The sequence below is a fragment of the Natrix helvetica genome (genome assembly GCF_964273705.1).
Source record: "Natrix helvetica genome assembly, chromosome: 9".
Lineage (NCBI taxonomy): Eukaryota > Metazoa > Chordata > Lepidosauria > Squamata > Natricidae > Natrix > Natrix helvetica.
In genome coordinates this window covers 15,790,540-15,817,749 of record NC_138560.1, presented here as the reverse complement: position 1 = coordinate 15,817,749, position 27,210 = coordinate 15,790,540, and the positions used below count along the sequence as shown (strand labels likewise).

Here is a 27,210-nt window from a genome sequence, read left to right as displayed (position 1 = left end):
GACAAATTAATTTGTTTTATTAGAGAAAAGATACTATTTACATTTACTGGTGATTGGAAACCTCTTATGGATTTTTTGCATAAAAATAAAAGAACTGAACGTATATATATTTATGGCTTTGATGATTATACAGGAGAAATTATAGAAAGAAGAGCATTTACAAAGTATCTTTAGAGAGAGAGGTTGAAATATAATTATAATAACCGCTTTGAAGAGGATTGGAAACCACTTCTTTGTATCTTTTTCTTTCTTTTTTTTATTTTTCTTAACTTTGTTTTCTTGCAATTTTTGCTTTCTCTTTGCTTTCTTTGCTTTCTTTTTTTTCTTCTTTCCTTTACGTTTTTTTTTTCTTTTTCAAAAATTTCAATAAAAATCATCTTTAAAATTAACTGCAATAGTTCCTGTGTGATCATCAAATAGGCTTCTGAGGAACTTTTAGTTGGAGGCAAAAAGAAACATTCAGATGAGGTACGATTCACCATTCATCTGCAACTCCTTAAACCAAATGCATTTATCCTAAAATCACAAAGAGATGGACAAGGCTAAGATATTACAGGCATGTGCTGTATTTGTGGGCATCTAAATTTTAAAATGGTCTTAGCCTAGCAAGTTCTGGTTCTAGAATGGCCATGAGACCTCTAAAAATAGTGAATATAAGGCTGTGCTTATTGGTTGAAATTAAAACTTGAGAGGTGCTTTAGAAGTCTTGTCTAGTAAACAGATATGGAATGATGCATAAAGCAGATCCCATAACTACATAAATAAATAGATAGGAAATTCATGCCATTTTGTTATTATAAAACAGGAAGGAAGGAAGGAAAGGAAGGAGAGGAAGGAAGGAAGGAAGGAAGGAAGGAGAAGAAGGTATTTTGGCTTCATTTCAAGCAAAGGAAGAATTGCACTTTCAATTGGATGATTCCAGAAGAAGGATTTAGCCACAAGGAGTCAGTAAATCGGGTTACACTTAGGATACTTTTGAGGTAGCAGCTTTAACATGGCTGAACATCCATCTCCAGCTTACTTGGCGACAGTGGATCAGTCTGTGGGACTCTGGCATTTTTGGCAATCCTTCATGTCCTCCGAATAGTTTTCTATCTGGATTGTTGTCGTGTGGAAATCAAAAGCTTTTTGCAGTCGGCAGCTGGCTTCCTTCAAGACTGTCTGGGCATCAGCATCTTTATCTGGGACAGAAATGACAAAGCTAAGGGTATTGGAGATGATGCAGGGGTGAAATTGAGCAGGTTCTGGAGAACCAGTAGCGGAAATTTTGAGTAGTTCAGAGAACTGGCAAATATCACCTCTGGCTGGACCAAGAGTGGGGTGGGAATGGAGATTTTGCAATATTCTTCCCCTGCCACACCCACCAAGCCACGCCCGCCCACAGAACTGGTAGTAAAAAAAATCTGAATTTCACCACTGAGGTGGTGGGAAAATTGAAGTCTCCACCCCTTTTAAAAGCCAGCATTCAAGAATGGATAACGATGGTTCTAATTTAGTCTGGGCATGCTTCAAAACCTATTTGGAAAAACTGCTTTAGGTCTTAGGACTTCTTAAAGCACCTCTCAAGTTTTAATTTCCTGGAAGGGGCGGGGTAGGATGGGGTGGGCCAGCCAGAAATTTAACAACTGGTTTGCCCAAACCAGCCTGAACTGGCTGAATCCCACCATTGTAAACTTTTATTTATGACAGTTGCAGCATCCTGGGGTCATGTGACTGCCATTTGAATTTTTTCCAGGGTGTTCCAAAAGCAAAGTCAATGAGGGAAGCCAAATACGCTTAATGACCATGTGATTCACTTCACAATTGCGGTAATTTGCTTTAAAAACCGCGACAAGAAAGGTCACAAAAGTGGGCATGACTCAATAACTCAACAACTTGAAGAAATGTGGACTTCAGCATGCTGGCTGGAGGAATTTTGGGAGTTGAAGACCACACATTTTCAAGTTGCTACAGTGAGAAACGCTGAACTATAATTATTTTGGGTGCCTGGGTGTATTTTCCTTGTTCCAGAATGGTGCAAATTCTAAACTTCTAAACTTGCCCCATTATTGCGTAACTTACTGATTGCGATATGGACCGACAGCACCGGCTGTGACGCCGTTAGAGCCCAGATATGGAGGCTATGAATGGCTTTCACTCCATTTATGGAGAGCAGGATGGTCTTCACATCATTGAAATCTACGCTTTTCGGAGTACCTATAAGACAATAAGAAAGAAATAGGAGAAATGAGTCAAAACAACAGGATGTGAAGGATCTTACAAGTTCTACATCTCTCTCACACTCTGAGCTTCCTATATTGGATGAAGCTTTCAGCATCTGTTTCAGTTATGGATTTATCTGATCTTCTTTTCTTGGAGACTCCCAAAGTTGAATCTTGCCATCTGACCAGAAGCTGGGCAAGACCTTCTTCAGCTGAGTTTGTAATTTATATAAGGCATTCTTTTTACACTGGAAACTTTTAAGAAGAGGTTGGATAACCATTTGTCTGAAGTGGTGGTATGTTTCCTGCCTAAGCAGGGGGTTGGACTAGAAGACCTCCAAGGTCCTTCTGACTCTGTTATTCTATTCTATTCGAATTCTTATTCTATTCTATTCCATTCTTTATTCTTATTCTATTCTTATTCTATTCTATTCCATTCTTGTTCTTATTCTATTCTATTCTTATTCTTATTCTATTCTCCTCTCCTCTATTCCATTCCATTCTCTATTCTATTCTATTCTATTCTATTCTATTCTATTCTATTCTATTCTATTCTATTCTATTCTATTCTATATTCTCTTCTCTTCTTCAAACTGACTTTTCAGTACCCAGCAATAGAGAGGCTAAGGTAAAGTATATGTGCCGTTTTATATGCTGGTTATACAGGTAATCCTTGACTAACAACGGTTCGTTTAGTGACTGTTCAAAGTTACCACGGCACTGAAAACTGACTTATGAGACAGTTTTTCACACCTACAAACATTGCAGCGTGATCACGTGATTAGAATTCAGCTGCCTGGCAACTGATTCATATATATGACGGTTGCAGTGCCCTGGGGCCATGTGCCACCTTGTGGCAAGCAAAATCAACAGGGAAGCCAGGTTCGTTTAACAACCGGGTTCCTAACTTAACAACTGCAGTGATTCACTTAACTATGGCAAGAAAAGTCGGGCAAAATCCACGTAACAAATGCGAACCATATTAAATAGCGTAGCCTTGTCTAGCATGAATTACTGGGATGTGCTTAAAAAGCCTTATCAAATGAAATTAACATCGCTGCAATTTAAATGGATGGCATGTCTTTTCAACCTATAATCATTGCCCTTTCTAGAACTTAGCTCTTCTGTTGGATTAGCAAGCCATTCCCAATGGGTGGGTAGGGGAAGATTCCATCTGGAAGGTCCTTGGTGCTCTCAGAGCTTGATGGTTTTCTTGCAAATGTTTCATTCCCCAAACTAGATAACATGCACCAGTGCTGATGCTGTAACCCAGTTTGGATAATGAAACATCTGCAATAGGGATGGGCTTCAAAAACTTTAGCAAGGGGTTCTCTGCCTGGTTTCTGGATGGGCGTGGCCTAGTTGGCTTCCTGAACCATGGCGTGGTGAGGTTGCTCTCCCTGGGCTACGGAGGCTTTCCTGGAGCCTCCAGGAGAGTGAAAACAGCCTCCCCCGGCTCTGGAGACCAGAAACAGGCCTTCCTGAACTTCCAGTAGGCCCGTTTTTCACCCTCTCAGAACCTCCATGCGGGCTCTGCACTTACCTGCATCCAAAATGGGCCTTGTGGGGACTCTTGGGAGGGACAGGGTAGGTGGGGCCAGCCAGGAGTGGGATTTGGGAGTTCTCCAAACTGCACAGAATCTGAGCTAGAGGTTCTCCCAAACCCCCAGTAGCCCACCCCTGGTCTGCAAGAAAACAACCAAGCTCAGAGAGCACCAAGAACCCCTCAGTTCAACCCTGAACGACAAATATTCTCCTTTAAGATCCAGTCTGGTTTCCTCCTGGAATAATCTTTCTAAGAACGGTTTTTAAATGGGCTTCTGCAGCTCAGTAGGGGATGGCAGGAGGGATGAGAAGGCTTCTGTCCCTCCAGTTGGAAGACAAAGGTTGGGAGCAAAGCACAATGCAGATGTGTGGGTAGCATCCAGCTGTGGGGAGGGACCTGGGGTCATCACAATCTATGAGGCATTTCTGACGTTTGTCAACTACTGCCGTGAAAGCACTAAAGGAGCTTGTAATGGCGAACACAAATGGTTTCTCCTCTGGGTGTTTCAAAAGTGCTTTTCCCAAAAGGCAACTGGACTTTGTTCTATTTCCTTGAAAACGTTTTGCTTCTCATCCAAGAAGCTTCGTTGGTTCTAACTGAATGGTGGGGAACAGAAGGCTCTCTGTTCTTTGCAGTTAGAACTGAAGAAAGGTCTTGGATGAGAAGCAAAATGTTTCCGAGGAAAATAGAACAAGAAAGTCCAGTTGCCTTTTGGAAAAGCACTTTGGGGACCACCTGGATGGTGGAGAATCTCCATAGACATATTCTCCTCTGGGTGGTGTTTACGTCATACTTTTATTATTCCTCCTCTATCATCCAAGTAACACGGGGCTGTTGTCTTCAAGAACTCAATTCAATGCTCTCAATCCCATCTCCCAGCCCTAGGAAATGACCTTCCATCAGCACACGGATGACATCTCGGAGAATGTTCAATGTTGTTCCAAGAACCAGGATGGAAAACACAAAGGTACAGATAGGATCCACGTATTTATATTCTGGCTAGAAAGAGAAGAAAATGATCAGTGAGTCCTCTCCTTGATCAAGGCCTGAATCAGTTGAACTGGGACATTCAGTTGCCAAAAGTCTGAGCTTTGATCAGATGACCATGGGGATCCTGCAACGGTTGTTAAGTATGGGGAAAAACTGTCATAAGTCTTTTTTTTTCAATGCCGTTGTAACTTTGAACGATCACTAAACAAATGGTTATAAGTTGAGGACTACCTGTAATGTCCTACAGAGTACTGATCTCGTTCCCTACTCCCTCAAATTAAAGGTGTGGGAAGGAGATATGAAATGGTAGATCTCTGGCAGCCTCAACATTCTTCAATAATCCAACAGGATGAATGAGTTTGACTTAACTACCATGTTTCCCCGATTATAAGACAGGGTCTTATTTTCTTTTGTCATTTGAAATAAGCGCTTGGCCTTATTTTCGGGGAGGTCTTATTATTTTTGAGGTGCAGGAGGTGGCGAGTGGGGTCACCTCATGTCTGCTGCTGTGTTGCAATATTTTCGGGGAGGGCTTATTATCCGGGGAGGTCTTATTTTCAGGGAAACAGGGTAGTTTGATACATATTTCCACTTCTTGCTTTAAGCTTGTGATCCACTAATTAAGATTACAATGAAAGACAGAGCCTGGTGGTTCCATAAAATTGTTTGGGGACTATTCTATGATGGATGTGGTGGCTCAGTGGATAAGACGCTGGGCGTGTCAATCAGAAAGGTCAGCAGTTTGGCGGTTCACATCCCTAGCACCACTTAATGGAGTGAGCTCCTGTTACTTCTCCCAGCTTCTGCCAAGCTAGCAGCTCGAAAGCACGTACAAAATGCAAGTAGAAAAATAGGGACCAATTTGGTGGGAAGGTAACAGCGTTCCGTGCGCCTTTGGCATTTAATCATGCCAGCTACATGACCACGGAGACGTCTTCTGACAGCGCTGGCTCTTCGGCTTTGAAACGGAGATGAGCACCTCCCCCTAGAGTCAGGAACAATTAGCACATATGTGCCTTGTTTACCTTATTCTATGATTCAGAGAGAGAGAAAAAATCTCTGTTGGAGCTCTTACCTTGAAGTAAATTATGATGGCTGCCACCAAGACTCCAATGCTTTGCACAAGATCTCCAACGACATGGATAAATGCAGCTCGCACACTAGTATTTTGTGTCCCCTCCTTATGACTGTGATGGCTATGACCATGTCCTGATTGGTGTAAGATAATGCCCATCCTACAGAAACATATTAATAAAGAGCCAGTTGTAAGCAGAACATTAATTAAGAGGCTGGAACTGAACCAAGGAAATAAGATTTCCTTTTTTAAGATTGACCAGACAATGAGACCAATGGCATGTAGGTCAGTGCTACTTTTGGTACAGGTAGTCCTCGAGTTATGACCAGACTTGAGCCCAAAATTTCTGTTGCTAAGCAAGACGTTTGTTATGTGAATTTGGATCCATTTTACAACCTTTCTTGCCACCGTCGTTAAGCGAATCCCTGCCGTTGTTAAATTAATAGTGGTTGTTTAGTGAAAATGGCTTCCTCATTGATTTTGCTGGTCAGAAGGCCGGAAAAGGGGATCAGATGATCCCACCACAATGCAACCGTCATAAATATGCGTCAATTGCCAAGCATCTGAATTTTGATCATGTGACCATGGGGATGTTGCAACGGTTATAAGTGTGAAAAACAATCTTGAGTCTTTTTCCCCCCAGTGCTGTTATAAGTTTGAGCGGTCACTAAACAAACAGTTGTAAGTGGAGGACTACCCATATAAAGCTACAATTACAGAATTTTACAAGCCCAATTGCAGTTACTCCCTCCTTCCCTCTATCTTCAAATATTAGGCATGCCTGAGATGTTTGCTCCCATTACATTCTTGGCTAGGCTCAGGGTCCTTTTATCAGATTGTTGCCTTGGTAGCAGTTTCTTCCTCCTATCTTCAAAGCCCTTCCCTCTGTCCTCATTCAATCTTGGAACTTACTGCATCACACTCTCTCTGTCCCACATACCTCCCTGAGATAAAAGGAAGGAACGTGCCCCAGATATTTTATCTTGACCTTTCAGAGCAAGCAATGCAATAAATGAATGGATATTTTGTTTACGCTGATTGACGCTGAGCTTGTCAATCAGAAAGGTTGGCAGTTCAAGTCCCTAATGCCACGTAACAGAGTGAGCTCCTGTTACTTGTCCCAGCTTCTGCCAACCTAGCAGTTCGAAAGCAAGTAAACAATGCAAGTCCAAAAATAGGGACTACCTTTGGTGGGCAAGTAACCGCGTTCCGTGTGCCTTCAGCTTTTAGACATGCCGGCCACGTGACCATGGAGACGTCTTCGGACAGCGCTGGCTCTTCAGCTTTGGGAGATGAGCACCTCCCCTTAGAGTTGGGAACGACTAGCATGCAGGTGCGAGGGGAATCTTTACCTTTACGTAAAGGTCCCACCGATTCCAGATTCCTCTTGCCAGTAAGGCATTCCTCATCTCTTTCAACCCAAGACTCAAGGGGGACATTTGATCCTGAATCTGTTTCTGCCCACACCACATCCACTCTCCACAGACAGCAGCCATTACAATCAGAATCACAGGTCTGGAGAAGGTGACACTGGCTGCTGACACACAGCCCACTTTGCAACAAAGGCACAAAGCCAAATGAAAAGTAGAGAAACCTTCCTTGAGGATAAGTTCAGCTCAAGATCAGGGCTTATTAACCTCGGCAACTTTCAACTGGGGAATTCTGGGAGTTGAAGTCCACGCATCAAAAAGGGCCAAAGTGACCCCATGAGTTTGAAAGCTGTCCACGATTGGGTTGGGATACAAGTCATCCTCGACTTACGACCACCACTGAGCCCAAACTGTTCCGCTGCTAAGCGACACAGTTGTTGAGTTTTGCCCCATTTTACAGACTTTCATTTGCCATGGTTCTTAAGTGAGTCGCTGCCGTTAACATGGTTGTTAACTGAGTCTGACTTCCCCGTTCCCTTTACCGGTCAGAAGGTCGCCAAAACAGGTCACATGACCCAGGGGCATTGAAACAGTCATAAATATGAACCACTTACCAAGCATCCAAATTTTGATCAGGGGACCGTGGGGACCTTGCAACCGTTGTAAGTATGAGAAACGATCGTAAGTCACTTTTTTTCCCAGTGTTGTTGTAACTTTGAACGCTCACTAAAAAAATGGTTTTGAGTCAAGGAGACTACTTGTATTTGCTATTCTTGGCATAAACAGAAGGGAAGTGCAATCTCACTAGGAATCAAATAGACACCTACGGACCAGATAATGTTGCTCTCCAAGATGCTAATTGAGGGCTGTCTGAGACGAAGAAACAAAACCAGAAGGAGAATATAAGAGCGTAGGCTTTGATCAAGCCTGTCCCCTTATTTAGAAGAAGAACTGCCAGTTTGTTTGGCTTCTGGACTTTAAAAAGAGTGGGAGGAGTTGCTATTTTTAGGGTTGGCATTCTGTTTTTGTGCCAGGCAGCAAACAAGCCAGCAAGAAACGACCGGACAACCGTTTGTTTGAAATGGTATAGCCACACTGAGCCACAGTGGCGCAGTGGTTAAACTGCAGTACTGCAGGTTACTTCTGCTGACTGCCGGCTACCTGTAATTTGGCAGTTCAAATCTCACTGGTTTCAAGGTTGATTCAGCCTCCCATCCTTCCGAGGTGGGTAAAACGAGGAGCCAGATTGTTGGGGGCAAGAGGCTAACTCTGTAAACCGCTTAGAGAAGGCTGTAAAAGCACTGTGAAGCGGTACGTAAGTCTAAGTGCTATTGCTATTTCTCCCTTCCTTTCCTTGGTCCTGGTGGCGCAGGGGTTAGAATGCAATGTTGCAGGCAAACTCTGCCCACAGCCTGGAGTTCGATCCTGACCATCTCAAGGTTGATTCAGCCTCCCATCCTTCCGAGGTGGGTAAAATGAGGAGCCAGATTGTTGGGGGCAAGAGGCTGACTCTGTAAACCGCTTAGAGAAGGCTGTAAAAGCACTGTGAAGCGGTATGTAAGTCTAAGGGCTATTGCTAGTATAGGGCAGGGGTAACAAACTCAATTTCATTGAGGGCCGCATCAGGGTTCTGTTTGACCTTGGTGAGGGGAGACAGGGGATGTGGTCAGGTTGGCTGTGGCCAGCTCGACGTCACTCGTGTCAGGAGTGCCTGTGGTGGCTTGAGCACTCTCCAGCAAAAATGGAGCTTAGGAGGACTGTGCATGGCCTTCCCAAGATCCGTTTTCACAAAATATATTGTGGTTTTGGCTGCGGATGGGCACAATACGATGGTAGAAATTAAGATCCAGGTTGGCACCACAAAGAGGTGAAATTGATTCATGTTCCTTAATGTGCTTTTTTCCTTGCTTCCTGCCCCTTGTGGGGGTGTGCGCAGATACGCGGTTTGTCTTTGGTTTGAGAAAATGCAGACTTCTAAGCAAAGCACTGAGCGACAGCCACCTATTTCTTTATTTTTTTTTGCAGGCACCAAAAGCATTCTTGTAGAGAACGGCAGTGTTAGGAGGTGAAGCTTTACTTTGTGTGTCTAGTAAACATCCAGCTTTGATTGTCCCAAAGGTGGGTTCTTTTGAGAAGCAATTGGACTTTCTGTTTTTTCTGTGAAGGCATTTCACTTCTCATCCAAGAAGCTTCTTCCACTCTGACTGGATGACCCTGATGATACAGATAAACTTCCAGGTGGCCTTAACCACTTGCTAAAATAGGGGTCGGCAACTTTAAACCCTCAAAAGAGTCCCAAAGGTCCTAACCGGAAGCCCCCCGTTCAATTCTGGAGCTGATCAGAAGTCCGGTTCCCCCACCATAGTCTCCTCCTACCGCGGCATCCTTTTTTCCTCTACCCGTCCTAACTGAAAACCCTACCAATTGTGGAACTGACCGGTGAGAAGGAGCTGCAGCAGAGAGATGAAAAAGCCACATGAGGCTCCAGAGCTGCGGGTTGCCAACCCTTGCGCTAAAACAGGGGTGTCCAAACTTGGGAACTTTAAGACTTGTGGACTTCAACTCTCAGAATTCCCCAGCCATGGGAGGTGAGGTAGTCTGGATCCTTAACAATTGAACAGCCGTAGAGACTTCAACGTTCTACTCACAAAAGCATTATAGGAATGTGAAGTCAACTCAACTCACTAGAGCAGGGGTGTCCAAACTTGGCAACTTTAAGACTTGTGGACTTCAACTCCCAGAATTCCCCAGCCAGCATGGCTGGCTGGGGAATTCTGGGAGTTGAAGTCCACAAGTCTTAAAGTTGCCAAGTTTGGACACCCCTGCGCTAAAAGAATGCAAATGACCAGCTGTCTGCAAAGATTATAAATCCTTCCATTCCACAACATTCAGTCAGAGCTGAAGAAGCTTCTTGGATGAGAAGCGAAACGTCTTCAAAGAAAAACCAGAAAGTCCAGTTGCCTCTTGAAAAAACTCTTTGGAACATCCCTTCGGCCGATTCGCTCACACAGAGAGGGACTCCTCCGGGTGCCGTCCACTAGGCTGTGCCAGCGGGCGACGCCTAGGGGAAGGGCCTTCTCTGTGATGGGCCCGACCCTCTGGAATGACCTTCCCCCTGACATTAGAATGACTACGGACCTCCGCTCCTTCCGTAAGAAGCTAAAAACCCACCTGTTTCAGCTAGCCGGCCTGGCCTAATTCCAGCTTTCCCACCTCAGTTTTATTTTTAAATTTTTATGATTGGTTTTATGGTCTAAGTTTTTAATTTTTATAAATTCGTACAGGGGCTATTTAATCTAATTTTAGCTATGTATACTATTGTTTGTATGGTTTTTTTAAATTCATACCTGTACACCGCCCCGAGTCCCTTCGGGGAGAGGGGGCGGTCTAGAAATCTAATTAAATAATTAAATAAATAAATAACTTGCCATATTTGTCGGAGTATAAGACGCACCTTTTTCCCTCAAAAAAAAGAGGGTGAAAATCTGGGTGCATCTTATACACAATACAGCATTTTTGGCCGCCTGAAACTCCACCCCCTTCGCAAAAATGGCTGTGCATAGCCTTTAGGAGGCTTCCAGAGTGTTCCTGGGGGTTGGGGAGGGCAAAAATGAGCGAAAACGGGCTCTTTTTTGCTCGTTTTGCCCCCCCCCCAGCCCCCAGGAGCACTCTATAACCCTCCTAAAGGCTATGCATGCCCCCTTTTGGGGCCATTTTTGGGAGGTCTGCAGAGTGCAAAAAAAATTTTTTTTGATTTGCCTCTTCACAATCTTGGTGCCTCTTGTAGTCCGATGTGTCTTATACTCTGAAAAATATGGTAACTTGATTCATTTAACAACTATGGCAAGAAAGGTCGTAAAATGGGGCGAAAAACTCCTTGAACAAACGTCTCTCTTAGCAACAGAAATGCTGGGCTCAATTGTAGTCGTAAGTCGAGGACTCCCTGTATTGCCAGGATCAGGGTCCATCAGCTGCTAAGCTCCGAGTTTTTCTTAAGGGTTTTAGGACGTCGTTCAAGAATTACCCTGAACTTTCATACTTACATGATGTTTACAGCCACAGCACAGCCGGACGTGATAAGCATGGCATCTCCTTCTATCTCATAGTCACCGGAAATCAGTCTCTGCACTGCTAGATAAACTAGTACGCCAGTCACCACCCAGATTGAGAGAACGGACAGCAGGGCTCCCAAAATCTCTGCAGCAAAAGTCAGAAAACTTTGGTTAGGCATAAAAAGTTGGACAACTCCCAAGTTTGCACTGGCTGACTCACTCACCCAAGGTATAATGAATAAAGAGCACCTCTGCCAAATACTCACGAACTAAATGTTCTTTCAACAAATCAGCTCATTCTGCCATTCAATGAAAGAGCAATTGATTGATATAGCCCAGCTATATTGGAGCAGATGGCTTCCATTGTGATCTTGGTTGGGTTTAGCCTTTATGCAGTTAACTGTGGTATAATGACCAAACCACAATTGATTCTGTTTTCACATGAAGCCAAATCTTAACAAATGATATTAATTCTCTCTATATATATATAAATGGCTCTGTGTGTTCCAGCATAACTCTGGAAGGCCTCGAGCAATTTCAACTAAACTTGGTACACAGATGATTTACTCTCTGGAAAAAAAATACTGTGGGGGTACGACACCCCTAACACTTCTCGGAGTGTGTGTTTCTGTTAAGATACATCCTGTTGTGCCTTAAATGCCTTCTATTGTACTCCCGTAAAATGGCTTCTACTGTTCAGCGTAGTGGAGTTGCCGTGGTAACAGCTTCACAGTACTTCACAAGGGGGACTCTGGAGTATTCCACAGTACTCCTCTGGCAATGGGGAAAATCCAACATTAGAAATTAAAATATTTTTTTAAAAGAAAAAAAAAAGTTTGGTCCAGATATTTTCCCCCTATAAATAAATACCCGGGCAACGCCAGGTTATCAGCTAGTAAAATTTATAGGACAGCTTTGAGTAGCTTTGAGCTTCTATGCTTTTATGAAGGAAGGAAGGAAGGAAGGAAGGAAGGAAGGAAGGAAGGAAGGATATGGACAATATATCTATTTTTCTAGTTTCCCCCGTAAACTCTGTAATAGGATCTTGGGAACCATTCTCTCAACCGGACATCAACTGAAAGTTGTGTTAAAGGTACAAATGAAAGTATTGGATGACAAATTTTGCACATGTCCTTGCATACAAATTCTGAGATTTGAAGGCATCCTGATTTCAGCCAATGCCTACAGGGTGAACACTGGTCTCTTAAGGAAGGTCAAGAGACCAAGGGACAGGTGCCCCTAAGGACCAGTGACCGATTGTGCTGCAGTTAAGTCACTAAAGCATGGGAGATTTGGGGAGTCAAATTACACATGTCATATAGTTGCCAAGATTGGGAATTCCTGCACTAAGTTCCTGCATAGTATGTTTATGTATTTGTGATTTAACTACACAGGATCAAACTCAGGAAGCGGACTAGATCCCTGGGGACAGATCAACTAAAGAAAGTTCCTGAGCTAGGCTAAACTAAAACCACTAAGGACCAATGACCCATTTTTTGTTGCAGTTCAGCCACTAAGTAACTGCAAATTGTGTGTGTGTGTGTGTGTGTATGATTAAAATATAGGTAAACATGTAAGGAACTGGCTGGATCACTGGGGACAGATCAGCTAGAGAAAGCTCCAGGAAAGAGGAAGACAAGGAACTGAAGACAAGGAACTAAAGACAATGGTAGGAGGAAGTCAAATAACTTCAACAAAGTCACTGCCTGTACCGAAAAGTCAACTGAAAACATGCCATTGAAGGCTGGCAATATGCCACCCCAGCAAGCTGAGCAGGTGCCACGAGAAAAAGTACAGGTTCTGTTCACACAACACATTAACCCTGGCTTATTTCTGCACAGAACCCTCAACCAGCCAACCTTCCTAAGTTCATCAACCCCACTCAATCTCCAAGGTAGCTAAGTGAGCTTCAAGGTGAGCCTGCAGGACAAAGGCAGATGCTGGAACATGCGGCTAATCCAATTAAGTATGCCTCATGAATGAACAGAGAGGAACAACGTAGGTTGGAAGCCACAATCGGGAAACAGAGAAAACATCTTCACAAACCAGCGCTGCTTTCCATTAAGAAAGAAACCAACTTTGTCCAGTTCTGGGCTCTGGAGGTAGAAGTTGGTGGGAAATTTCCTCGAAATGGAGAAAGGAAGCCTTGGATTATAAATCAGGTAATGCTCAATTCACAACCATTCGTTTAGTGTCAGTTCCAAGTTACGATGGCACTGAAAAGAGAGATTTATGACTGTTTTTCACACTAACAAAGATTGTGATATTCCCACGGTCACAGATCAAAATTTGGACCCGTCGCAACTGGTTTGTATTTATGACCGTTGTCTCAGGGTCATGTCATCACATTTGTAACTTTCCCAACCGTCTTCCGACAAGCAAAGTCAAAGGGGGAAAGCCAGATTCATTTAATGACCGCATGATTCACTTAGTAACTGCAGAGATTCATTTAACCACTGTTTCAAGAAAGGTCGCATAATGGGGCAAAGCTCATTTAACTCGTCTTAACAATGGACATTTGAGTCTCATTGTTCATATGGCAGCAATTCCTACAAAATTATAAAGGTAAAGGTTCCCCTGGCACATATGTACGAGTCATTCCCGATTTTTCATCTCTGTTTCAAAGCTGAAGAGCCAGCGCTGTCTGAAGACATCTCCGTGGTCATGTGGCTGGCATGACTAAACACTGAAGGCGCACAGAACGCTGTTACCTTCTCATCAAAGGTGGTCCCTATTTTTCTACTTGCATTTTTATGTGCTTTCAAACTGGTCGGTTGACAGAAGCTGGGACAAATAATGGGAGCTCACCCCGTTACGCGGCACTAGGGATTCGAACCGCCAAACTGCCGACCTTTCTGATTGTCAAACTCAGCGTCTTAGCCGCTGAGACACTGCTCAGTGATATATTTCACCCTTAATATTTCACCCTTAAGTGGATTTGCTGGTTCAGAGAGCATGCCATTCATGCTTTTTTTAAATGGTCCCGGTTACCTGCTCTGTGCCATCCAAAATTCATCGTTTTAGTAGGCTGTCGAGATGCCATCCAGAGAGAGAAAAGGCTGATCATCATGCTAGCAAAGTCAGTCAATAGGTGGGCCGCATCAGTCATAATAGCCAGGCTGTGTGCAAAATATCCTCCTGAAGAGAATAAAAGAGAGTTCTGGGCTGTGCCCCAATTCTTCTTCCTGGTTAAGAGTCTCTGCCTAGCTTTCTCCCTGCCATGCTAGATTTCTGCATGCCTGGAACATTTCAAGAGAGCGGCATGCCTGATCAATGCATTCGTAGCAGACCCTAAGTCAGAGGTAGGGAACGATGGCCCCTTCATGACTTGTGTACTTCAACTCCCAGAATTCCTGAGCCAGCCATTCTGGGAGTTTAAGTCCACAAGTCGTAAAAGGGCTGTCATTCCCCACCCCTGCAGTAGGTGAAGCAGCCCAGAAATTCAACAGGAAGGCTAAAACTACTTTTATTGAGATTGAGTGTAATAGCAATAGCCATAGCATTTAGTCTTTACAGCACTCTCTGGCCAGTTGTACAATGTACAATCATTATTTGCATATTGCCCCCAACAATCTGAGTCCTCATTTTACCGACCTCGGAAGGGTGGAAGGCTGAGTCAACCTTGAGCCGGTCAGGATCAAACTTCAGGCGGTGGGCAGAGTTTACCTGCAATACTTCACTTCACCACTGTGCCACCAGGGTTAATATCAGGATCTCGCAAATGTGATTGTGCTGTTAAATCCTCCCCTTCTGATTCTCCAGTGAATTAAAGAGGTGTCAATCAACTCAGAGCATCGTCTTGCTTCCAAGGATGGACAAACACTTCAGCCCCTTTTCTCTAGGTCAGGGGTGTCAAATGTGCGTTGTCACGGCATTGTCAGGTGACATATCAAGACTCCCCCCCCCCCTGTGCTAAAGTGACATGGCCAGCACATGATGCAACTGGGTTGCAAGCTTGACAGGCATGCTCTAGGTCAGTGATGGCAAACCAATGGCATGCGTGCCACAGGTGGCACACGAAGCCATTTGTCAGGGCACGCGAGGCGCTGCCCTGTCAGCTGGCCAGCACACATCTGTGCGTTGGCCACCTGAGTTCACCTTTTTAAAAGCCATTTTTCGCCCTTCCCAGGCTCCAGAGGCTTTATAGGAGCCTGGGGAGGGCAAAAAGAGCCCGCCCGCCCCCCGGAGGCTTCAGGTACCACCCGGAGGCTTCCGGTTTGCTTGGAGGGTTGATTTAAGCGTTCCGAAGGCTTCAGGGACCGTCCGGAGGCTTCCCTTATGCCTTCGGAGCGCTTAAAACAACCCTCCGAGCAAACCAGAAGTCACTTCCGGTTTGCTCGGAGAGTCGTTTTAAGCGTTCCGAAGACATAAGGGAAGCCTCCGGATGGTCCCTGAAGCCTCTGGAGGGCCTCTGGGGGGGCGGGGAGGCTCTTTTTGCCCTCCCCAGGCTCCTATAAAGCCTCTGGAGCCTGGGGAGGGCGAAAAAAGCATGTAAAATGGGGGGGCATGCGTTGTGCATGCATGCGCACTGGGGGGGTCGCGCATTGCATTATGGGTGCGGCACACCCGCACACGACCCCCCTGCGCTCCCCCCACTTGTGGCACGCGAGCCAAAAAAGGTTCGCCATCGCTGCTCTAGGTAATTACAGATCTTCACCAAGATCATCTCCACCAACAATTTGTATCCTTTTGCCTTAAATGCCACTGGATCACTCCAACCATCAGCTCGCCTCCAAGGACCTCACAGAGCCTTCCAAATCGTAGCCACCTACCTGCAATTTCCCCAGTCATGAAGACCAAGCAGATGGCGGAAGCAAGATAAAGCTTCCGACGAGCTCGCTTTTGCTCAGTGTTGTTGCCATGGCTGGATGCCCAGCTGGAGTGACAGTGAAGGTTCCCTTTGAGGTCCAGCTCGAGAGAAGTGAGGCCAGGTACAAAGCCAACCACTGACTCATGGAAGTTCTTTTCTGAGACTCCTAAATAGGACCTGCATTGGAAAGAACACAGTTTTAGGAAGAGAGTCTCTCCACTCCCAAAGCATTAATGTACTAAATGCCTGCTGAGCTTGTCAACCAGAAGATCGGCCGTTCGAAACCCAAATGTCACATGATGTATTGAGCTCCCGTTCTTGCTCCAGCTCCTGCCCACTTAGCAATTCAAAAGCAAATGCAAGTAGATAAATAGGTACCAATTCGGTGGGAAAGTAACAGAATTCCGTGCACCTCAGCATAAAATCATGCTGCCCCATAACCACAGAAGCATCTTCAGACAATGCTGGCTCTTTCGGCTAAGAAACAGAGATGAACCCCAGCCACTAAACTTGGACACAACTGGACAGGGGAAATCTTTACCTTTACATACTTACACATTTCGCCTATTAGCCTCAGGGATGAAATCTGCTTACCTTCGCTACCGGTTCGCAAATGTGAGCGGACGCGCACACACGTTCGTTCCGCTTCCACGTGCCACTTCCGTGCATGTGCAGGACCTTCCACACATGTACAGAGCATCAAAAACGGATGTGATGACATCCGGGCAGGTGGGCCTGCAAAGGTATGTAGAGCAGCAACGGGGGGTGGATGGGAATCCGCTTTCTAGCTAATATAAATCACACGTCACAGCTGATCATCGGAAATACCGGTTCACCCGAACCGGTAGCATTTTTTAACAACTGGTTCGGGCGAAGAGGTCAAAACCGGTAGCCTTTCACCCTTGATTAGCCTCCCTTACTCAAATGTACCCGTATTAAGTGTCCTATTGTGATGCCCCAGCCACGAGACGAGACAGTGTGATCCAATTGAATACAATCCTTTATTTGCTTACACCCAATACTGTAAATAGAATCTTGTCAAACAAAAGCTATGCCATCCTAAGCTAAATACACCCTGAGAGATTCAAGGATTTGGTTATTCTGAACCTCTTCCCAATTCTCTGTTCCAGTTTGCAAATACACTGTTGCCTGATCCGGGTCTCTAACTGGCAAAGTTCTGAGCTGGCACAATCCCTCCCCTTTGCTGCTGCTGCTGCTGTTGATGGACTCTCCATCACACCTACTGAACATCTCTGGTTGGGGATTCTGGAATGAAAGTGTAGCACACCTGGAGAGCTCAAAGTTCAGAAGCCGACTGCCCTGGTTAATACTGCAAGCGGCAGTTTGATGATGGTTTAGGGTTCACACCAATGGCATAATGACTTGAAGCGTTGTGTGAACCCAATGGATATGTTCACCAAGCATCAAATCATATTATGATTTTCGGGAGTGGGGGGAAAGACTTATGATCAATCAATTTATTACAGTCTTAGATCAGAGACCAGAACAAATAAAAACGCCCAATAAATATATAAGAACGGTTGCAGGAACTGGGTATGTCTAATTTAATGAAAAGAAGGACCAAGGGAGACATGATAGCTGTGTTCCGATATCTTGGGGGCTGCCACAAAGAAGAGGGAGTCAAGCTAGTCTCCAAAGCACCTGAGGGCAGAACAAGAAGCAATGGGTGGAAACTAATGAAGCAGAGAAGCAACTGAGAACTCAGGAGGACAGTTAGAACAATTAATCAGTGGAGCAGAAGTTGCTTCCAGAGGTTGTAAATGCCCCAACACTGGAAGTCTTTAAGAAGATGTTGGATAGTCATTTGTCTGGAATGGTATAGGGTTTCCTGCCTAGGCAGGGGGTTGGACTAGAAGACCTCCAATGTTCCTTCCAACTCTGCTATCGTACTGTATATAAAAATTCTAGTATAAAATAATAAATAACAACTAAAATCTATATTAAAATCCAGCCTGTCAATTATATGTGGTCTGACTATACTATTGAGAGGAACGCGGTGGCTCAGTGGCTAAGATGTTGAGTTTGTCGATCGGAAAGGTCGCTAGTTCGGCGGTTCGAATCCCTAGCACCACGGAACTGAGAGAGCTCCGTGACTTGTCCCAGCTTCTGCCAACCTAGCAGTTTGAAAGCACGTAAAAAATGCAAGTGGTAAAATAGGGACCACCTTTGGTGGGAAGGGAACAGCGTTCCGTGCGCCATCAGTGCTTAGTCATGCCGGCCACATGACCACAGAGACGTCTTCGGACAGCACTGGCTCTTCAAGCTTTGAAACGGAGATGAGCACCCCACCACCTACAGTCGGGAACAACTAGCACATATGTGCGAGAGGAACCTTTACCTTTTAACTATACTACAATTGCAATCAATAAACTGTACGACCCATTGTAGGTTCAACACTAAAAGGGAAAAGACTAAGCAGTGCAAAGGGTTTCCCACATTAGTTATATAACGTAACCATGGTGGAGAAGACACATTTGCGATGAATCCCCAGTGCTGCTGCACAGAATCTGGCCACCTGAACTGTAGTTAAGGACGGTTCATCCTTAAGCAGCCTCTGAAGTAGGTAGTATCGGAACAACCAGGATACCTAGCAGTTATTGGCAGAATATGATTTTTTCCTAATCTCTGTGTAAAAGGAACATCTAAGCAACATGTGATCCACAGCAATGGTGGGTTGCAGGTTGTACGCCCCAGTACCGGAGCCTGCCCGGATACCGTTCCGGTACAGTGCTCCGGAAGGGCCCACTCGCCCGCCCGAGCTCCTTACCGGTCTTTGAAGTCTTCAGCGCTTATGTGTACGGCACCTACAGCACCTGCGTGATGCTCCACTGAGCAGCTGGAGTGTCGCGGAGGCGCTAAGATGCATGTGCACGCTGTATGAGCGTGTTCATACGCTGCATATGTCCATGTGGACGCCGCCAGGCCCGTTCCAACCGTACCAATTGGAACAGGATCCAGAACCCACCACTGATCCACAGTCTGCACCTCTCCTGAGCTGCAGGGACAGAGTCTTTCCATCAATGGTATCCTTTAATACTTGCCGTAAAGGACGGCCGATGGAAGCGCATGGCACCGTGTGAGTAAGAAATGCTTTCTGGTGGTTTTCTGACTCCCAACTGACTAAGATAGCTGGTAGGAGCAACAACGCATCTAACGACATCTGGAGCCAGAAACAGCGGAGCTTTCCCTAAATGCGCCTGCCTCTCGATATCCTCCACCCTCTGTCGCAAGGTTTGTCTTGCTAGGTCGCAGGGTGGATAAAAAATAAATGATTTAAAATAAATAAATAAATCAGATTTTTTAAAATTTAAATCAGATTTTTAAAAAAATCAAATTTATTTTATTAAAAGTCTTTTGGAGTAAAAATCTACCTAAAGATAGTTTTAGTCATGCCAGCCAGATGACCATGGTGATGTCTTCGGACAGCACTGGCTCTTCGGCTTTGTAACGGAGATGTCACTGCCCCCTAGAGTTGGGAATGACTAGCACATATGTGCGAGGGGAACCTTTACTTTTTAATCTATTTCTAATGGTGTAAAAGACGAAGCTGATGGTCCGAGCAAGGTCCCCCCATAAAGAAGCTGTGCTAGGGACTTGGCCAGAAAAAGTTGAATTGCAGCAGGGACATATTATCCTCCCTTTGTGTGGAAAAATTTAAGGCTGGCACTTGTTGATCTTTAGCCCAAGGCAGCCGCATATTCTCCGCATGCTTTTCTTGAATCGTTGGCCTGAATGAACCACCCCCAAGTATTTGAAGGCGGTTACCTGTTCTATTTTGTGGCTATTTGGAAACCATGAATAAAGTTTTGGCCTTATGACTTATGATCAGCAGTAGTAACCAACTGGTGGCCCGCCAGAAAATTTTGGTGGTCCGCAGATATTTCTTTTTGTATTGCACTAAATCAGGGGTCCTCAAACTATGGCCCCTGGGATGGATATGTTTAATGAATGTTTGTGTTGCTGCAGAGAGTCTCCCCCTTTGGGGTCTTTTTGTGTGGGTTGGAGGGGAGCAGAAATTCTGACTTGGGGTCTACTTCGGCCTCATGGTGCGGGGCTTTGGGCGAAGGCTGGAGGGAAGCGCTGCTGGTGGTGAAGAGCCGGAGGGCCTCATTCCAATGGGACGGCATCAGGACCTGGAACTGGCTGTCCATCTCAGCCCGCTGAGCTTCCAGGCGCCGGTACCTGGCCTTGCACTCCCGCAGGTCTTCCCTTTGCTTGGAAAGCCTCTGCTTGTAGTCCTCAGTGAGGTGCTTCTGCTGAGCCTCCTTCTCGGCCAGATCCAATTTGAACTGAGCCAGCTTTTTTTCCAACTCTTTCTCATGGTGGCTGCTTAGCTCCAACAACTGCTTCCTGTTGGGACCCTAAGGAGCCTGGGTGGGCAGGTTAGGAGTGGCAAGTAGTGTCTGGCAAGGCGCCCCTCGACATGAGTGACATTGAATTGGCCACGCCCACCCAGTCACATGACCACCTTGCCACATGCACCCAGCCGGTCATTAGTCAGATCATATTAGTTGATCCATGGGATTTAAAATTATGAATTTAGTGGTCCCTGAAGTCCGAAATGTTGATGACCCCTGAGCTAGAGAGATATAAAGTCCCAAGGGAGGAGCAAGGAAGACTGATCAAAAAGTCAATGAGCTGAAATACTAAAAAGGGCAAGAGATGATGGATAGATATAGAGTACATTTTTTATATGGGAGCGGTTTTATTAAAGATCAGGAAATAGAACTGACTAAAAACTGGGAAAAGGTTATTATATATATTGTCACATGATGGAAGTTAGTACAGTTATTATGTATAAGTAAATATTAGAAGTTAAGATTATTATTATTATGTATGTTTAAAAAGTAAAAAATAAGAGATGGTGGACAGAAGGCTTACTAAGATAGATAAGCAAATGCTACTATTATTATCGGGGCTCGTAAATTAATTAGGGCAACTCTTGGAACCTTCACAGAGATCACCAACATTATGAGTGTTATTATTATTACTACTATTTCTTAAAATGAACTGTACCTAAACAATACACCGTTTAGGTAGATACTGATGTTAAATAAAACAGTAAAAAACTTGGGGGGAAAATAATACTGAAGAGGGCAAAAATGAGAAGCAGATTTACGTTTTTTCTGATGAAAAAATTATTTTTTATGGATTTATTAAATGTATATGCCACCCATCTCCGTGTCAAGTGACTTTTAGGAGTTAGGATCTAATAAATTTATGTTATAAATCTAATAAATATCATAGCACAAAACATATCTGCCGTTTGAAACCCTATTACTGCCATTTTCCAATTCAAGGGGTTTTATACTAGGTTGCTTCAACGAATAGACAGGGAATACAGTTGTCTGAATGTTACAGCAACTAGCAACATATTGTTGTTAGTTGCGAAGTCATGTCCGACCCATCACGACCCCCTGGACAACGTTCCTCCCGGCCTTCCTGTCCTCTACCATCTTCTGGAGTCCATTTAAGCTCAGGACGACTGCTTCAGTGATTCCATCCAGCCACCTAATTCTCTGTCGTCCCCTTCTTTTGCCCTCCATCATTCCCAGCATCAGGCTTTTCTCCAGTGAGTCCTTCCTTCTCATTAGGTGGCCAAAGTATTTGAGTTTCCTCTTCAGGATCTGGCCTTCTAAAGAGCAGTCAGGGTTGTTCTCCTCTAGGAGTGACCGGCTGGATTGCCTTGCAGTCCAAGGGACTCGCAGGAGTCTTCTCCAGCACCAGAGTTCAAAGGCCTCCATTCTTTGGCGCTCAGCTTTCCTTATGGTCCAACTGCAACTAGCAATTCTAACTAGCTTCCCCCTTCAAGCTATGATCCCACTTTAAGTAGCCCTGAAAAAACGGCAGCTCTGGTCCGATCCCACTCTCGGGGATGGGCATATTTCATATGAGAATCCATCCCTTTGCATTAATCCTTTGAGGAACACCAGAGATTTCCCCCCCCCCCATGTAAAAATCTTTCCGAAGGAACTTAAAAGACCTCAAAGTTGTTTGCAAGAAATAACGACTTTCTCACGGCATACCTTGGGAGGCCTGCAGGAATCTGGTGCCATCTGTTTTTGTTTTGTTTTTGGGAATAGGGCTTGCGGCTGCCTTGCTCTTAGCAGATGCAAAGCAAGCAGAAATTCAACAGGTGGAGCCCTCCCAAACAGTTGCTTCATCCTAAGGAACACACCTGTTCCTGAACGGGGTAGCAATATGAGAGAAAGTAGCCCTTTTTATTTTTTGTCAACACTGATTATTATTATTTTTTAAAAGTAGTGGACGGGCGAGATATTTGAACACCTTTATAATAGAATAGAATAGGATAGAATAGAATAGAATAGAACAGAACAGAATAGAATAGAATAGAATAGAATAGAATAAACAGATTGTAGAACAGAATAGAATATGGAATGAAGAATAGAATAGAATGGAATAGAATAGAATATCATTCTTTATTGGCCAAGTGTGATTGGACACACAAGGGATTTGTCTTTGGTGCATAGGCTCTCAGTGTACATAAAAAGACAAAATACATTTGTCAAGAATCGTAAGGTACAACACTTAATGATAGTCATAGGGTACCAAATAAGCAATCAAATCATACTAGGAAACAATCAATATAAATCGTAATGATACAAGCAACAAAGTTACAGTCGTAAGTGGGAGGAGAGAATTTCAACTTTATGAGAACATAAAGTTGAAATAGAACAACTCCAAAGGAGTGGTGGGAGGGTGGCTGTTTATTCTAATCCCTGCAACTTTTCTTTTTAAATCAGCATTGGCAAATAATAATAATAATAATAATAATAATAATAATAATAATAATAATAATAATAATAATAATAATAATAATAATGTGGGGGCTTTCTCAGATTGATTCATTTGATTGGGGGCATGGGGAGGTGGGGAATAGGACCTTTCCGAAGCGAATAAGAAGTCAGATCATGATCTCTTGGGGCATTTTCCCATCCACCTGAGCAGCCAAGCCTTCCTTTGGGTCAACTGGAAATTTACTTCCAGAAGTCTGGGCTTAGGAGGCTGCTTTACGGCTGGGGGTGCCCTGTGCGGGAGTCTCGGCCATGAGATGGAGCCACAGTAGCGGAGGGTGGCAGAGAAGAAAGCTGGGCAGAGGCGATTGGCATCATTGTTGGGGCGGAGAAGTTGGAAAAGAAGGAAAGAAAGATGGAAAAGAAAGGGAAAGGGGGAAGGGAGAGGAGAGAGAGAGAAAGGAAAGGAAAGGAAAGAAGGGAAGGGAAAGGGGAGGGGGAAGGAAAGGAAAGATGGAAAGGAAAGGAAAGAAGGGAAGAGAGGAGAGGAGAGAGGAGTGGAGAGAGAAAGAAAGGAAAGGAAAGAAGGAAATAAACATGGAAAGGAAAGATGAAAAGGAATGAAAAGAAGAAGGAAAGGGAGAGGAGAGAGAAAGAAAGGAAAGAAAACAAGGGAAGAAAAGAAGGGAAGAGGAGGGAGTGGAGAGGGGAGGAGAGAGAAAAAAAGGAAAGAAAAGGAAAGAAAAGAAGGGAAGAAAAGGGCAGGGCAGGGCAGAGAAGGAAGAAACCCTTCCCTGGACTCACCTGCTTTCCGCTCCGTCGAGCAGGTGGCTCTTTTCCACTCCGCCGCTTTTGCGATCCATCCTTCGCCAGGAACAGGTGCGGCTTTCCCCCGCCCGCGGCTCTTCGCCCGCTTGACCGGGCTCTTCTTCCTTCCTCCCGAAAGGCGCGCGTGGCCCACAGCTCCGCCGCCTCTTTATCTCGGCTGGGCGAGCCGCAGCCCGGGTGGAAAACGTCGCGGATTCGTGCGCAAAAGGGCCCGCGGGGAGGTGGGAGGTGGAGAGAGAAAAGCGGGCGCCGCGCTGCGCTCCGCCCGCAAAGTTGGCCGAAGTTGGGCGGGCCCGCCTTCGCTGCCCCGACCCTCTCGGCCCCCGCGCCCCGCAAGGGGCAACTGGAAGGAGACCCCCCGCCCGCCCGCCAAAGACGGAGAGGAAAGCCTTGGTTCTTTTGGATGCAACCTTGAAGGAGCCCCTCCAAGTCAGCCGCTCCGTCTCGGGTGCGGGGAGAATATCAGGGGTCCCCAAACTTGGCCACTTTCAGACTTGTGGACTTCAACTCCCAGAATTCTCCAGCCAGCTGGGAGTTGAAGTCCAACAAGTCTGAAAGTAGCCAAGTTTGAAGCCCTCTGGGGGAGATAGACGGAGCGGCTAGGCTGCGCCGGCGTGGGATGGGGTGGCAGACCGGGGAGCTGGGCGATGCCAGCCCAGGTGGCATTGAGGATCTGGGGTTTTAGGGGAAGACGGTAAACGGTGGTTTATGTAAACCGTGTTCGGGGTAAAGTGGACAGACAGATAAGTAGACAGATTAACAGAGCTGGAAGGGACTTTATAGGTCATCTAGTCCAACCTCCCCCCCCCTCAAGCAGGAGACCCTACGCCTTTTCTGACAAATGGCAGTCTCTTCTTGAAAGCCTCCAGTGATGAAGCTCCCACAACTTTTAAAGGCAAGAATATAGAATCACAGAGTTGGGAGGGACCTTATAGGTCATCTAGTCCAACCCCCACCCTCAAGCAGGAGACCCTACACCATTTCTGACAAATAGCAGTCCAGTCTCTTCTATAAAACCTCCAGAGATGAAGCGCCCACAACTTCTGAAGGCAAGAATATAGAATAACAGAGTTGGGAGGGATCTTAAGGGTCATCTAGTCCAACCTCACCCCACCCCACCCCCGCTCAAGCAGGAGACCCTACACCATTTCTGGTGGCTTCAGTTGCTTACGGGGAACCTTCCAGCCCCGAGGGAGTCAATCCTGGCAACAGCGCGATTTTTGGTTCGTTTTGGAGCCGCCTAAAAACTACACTGGAGTCCCAAATGGTGTTGGTGTTTTTTTTTTTTTTAATGGAGTTCGAATCCCTTCTGCAACCCCGCCGCGGCCACCAAGGCGATGGGCTCTGATTTAATCCTTTGCACACGCGCCTGCTTAAAAAAACATTGCGCAAATACAACTCCTCCTTCGCCTCCCCTCCCTTAACCGACCCCCCCCCCCATCCTGCTAAGACACCGTGTGATCTGTTTGCTCGACGTCTCGAGTCTTTTGCAACCCACGTTTGGGTGACGTGGTGGTTCTCTGCCCGATCTAATACAGGAGTCCGATCCAGCCAGTGCCCAGTTGGTTCAGGAAATGGTAGTGGGTCAAACCCTGCATTAGTTAAGGTCTGTGCACCCAATCAAAAAGCAAGGAAATTTTGCGGCTGACAATCTTCAGCTCCTCCTTGTTGTAAGGGCAGTCTACCTCAAAAGGGGAGAATGGGACAGCTTGCTGTGGCCAATTCCTCTCAGCTCAACTCCCCTCAGCCAACTCGCCACCACCAATTTGCCCTGGCCAACTTGCCTCAGCTAACCCACCACAATTCAGTTTAATTATTTAAAATAATTTTTAAAAAATGGTCATTCACATTTCCTTTTCATCCTTCCTTTTTCATCCTTTCTTTCATTATTCCACCATTTCATTGACATTAGTGTAACTCTTGCCCCATGGGAAGTTGTCAGTCCTCTGATGAATTGGTCATAGCGAGTTGTACACCCCACCCCCAGAAAGTGTTTGCTGGTGTGGCTGATGGAAGCTGTAGTCCGAAACATCTGGAACAGGGGTGGGTTCCTGCCAGTTCTAACCTCCTCTGTAGAAGAGGTTCTACAAATCTACAGTGCCGTTTAGAACCAATTCCAGCTCCTCCCCCCCCCCCAACATCATCAAGATGATGAGCGAGAGGAGGAATTCTGGGAGTTGAAGTCCACAAGTCTTAAAGCTGTCAAGTTTGAACACCCCTGGGGTTTTTTTTTCTAAAGGGTTAGGGGTGCAAGGGTCTTGTAACTTGACAGCTTTAAGGCTTGCGTGCTTCAAATGCCAGAGTTTCTGAGCCAACATTTTGGTTGCTAAGCAAGAGCGTTGTTAAGTGAGTTTCACCACATTTTACAAGTTGGCCACGCCCACCCAGTCACATGGTTGGCAAGCCACTCCTACCCGGTCACATGGCTGGCAAGCCACTCCCACACAGTCACATGGCCAACAAGCCACTCCCACAAAGCAGGCCACACCTACAGAAGAGGTTCTAAAAAAGTTTGATCTGGAAGGTGTATATTTGAATAGTTTGCCTGATGACGTGAATAGGGCTCTTAGGACCCTGAGTTCGGCCACATGACCCTCCTCGCTGGTTGAGGAGGGGTGTGTGTGTGTGTGTGTGTGTGTGTGTGTAGTGTGAATGGGTTCTAGTTGTGGTAAACTGAGTGAAAAATTGCCTCTGAAGCAGGGGTCCCCAATCTTTTGGACCTCAGGAACCACGAAATTCATAATTTTAAATCCCGCGGACCACTAATATGAATTTTTTAAAAAATATTTTTAAATATTTAAGTATTCAATATTAAGTATTTAGTGCAATATAAAAAATGCAAATTTTTCTCGTGGGCCACCAGTGGTCCACAGACCACCAGTTAGTGACCGCTGCTCTGAAGGATACCTTGATTAGCTCCCTCTTCAAAAAGCGATCTGGACCCCACTGTGCTGGTCATTTTTCATCCGGTATCAAACCTCTTTGGGGGTGATGGAGAACTTGGTTACACAGCAGCTTTGGAGGATCCTGAATGAAGTGGATTATCTAGATCCTTTTCAGTCTCTGCTCTTGGTCGCTCCTGCCCTAGTCACCTCCCAGTTGGACTACTGCAATGCTCTCTACGTGGGGCTGCCCTTGAAGAGTATCTGGAAATTTCAGCTGAATGCAGTGGCATAAGCAGTTATATGTGTTACTAGCACAACATGCACCATGTCTCTGCATTGCAATCTGCATTACATACCAGTTTGTTTCTGGGTCCAATTCAAGGATTTTGACCTTTGAAGTCCAAGGTGGCCTGGGGCCAGGGCCGGATTTTCCTATAGGCTAACTAGGCTTCAGCCTAGGGCCTCAAGATCAAGAGGGGCCTTTTATTTTTATTTATTATCCATGCCACATTTTTTATAAAGGTTAGTACCAATTACAACATGTTTCATTTAATATATTGATATATATCACAGTAATGATGTATTTTATTATCGCTCATGTAATTTACAAACTTAAAAATGGGAGGTGAAAGGGCCCCATAAGTGGAATAGCCTAGGGTCTCTTTTCATCTAAATCC

General features: G+C 45.3%; 1 protein-coding gene across 1 annotated transcript; it reads right to left on the bottom strand.

Moving 5' to 3' along the window:
- SLC30A2 (solute carrier family 30 member 2) lies at positions 1-24,098 on the bottom strand. Its single transcript, XM_081961978.1, has 9 exons — positions 23,625-24,098; positions 16,007-16,221; positions 14,226-14,372; positions 11,226-11,379; positions 5,813-5,972; positions 4,641-4,746; positions 2,062-2,196; positions 1,022-1,181; positions 1-516 (listed from the first exon to the last, which is right to left on the bottom strand). Exons 1-8 carry the CDS (start codon positions 23,681-23,683, stop codon positions 1,036-1,038), a joined length of 1,122 nt encoding a protein of 373 aa, XP_081818104.1. The 5' UTR covers positions 23,684-24,098; the 3' UTR covers positions 1-516; positions 1,022-1,035.
- Positions 24,099-27,210: the final 3,112 nt, after the last annotated feature.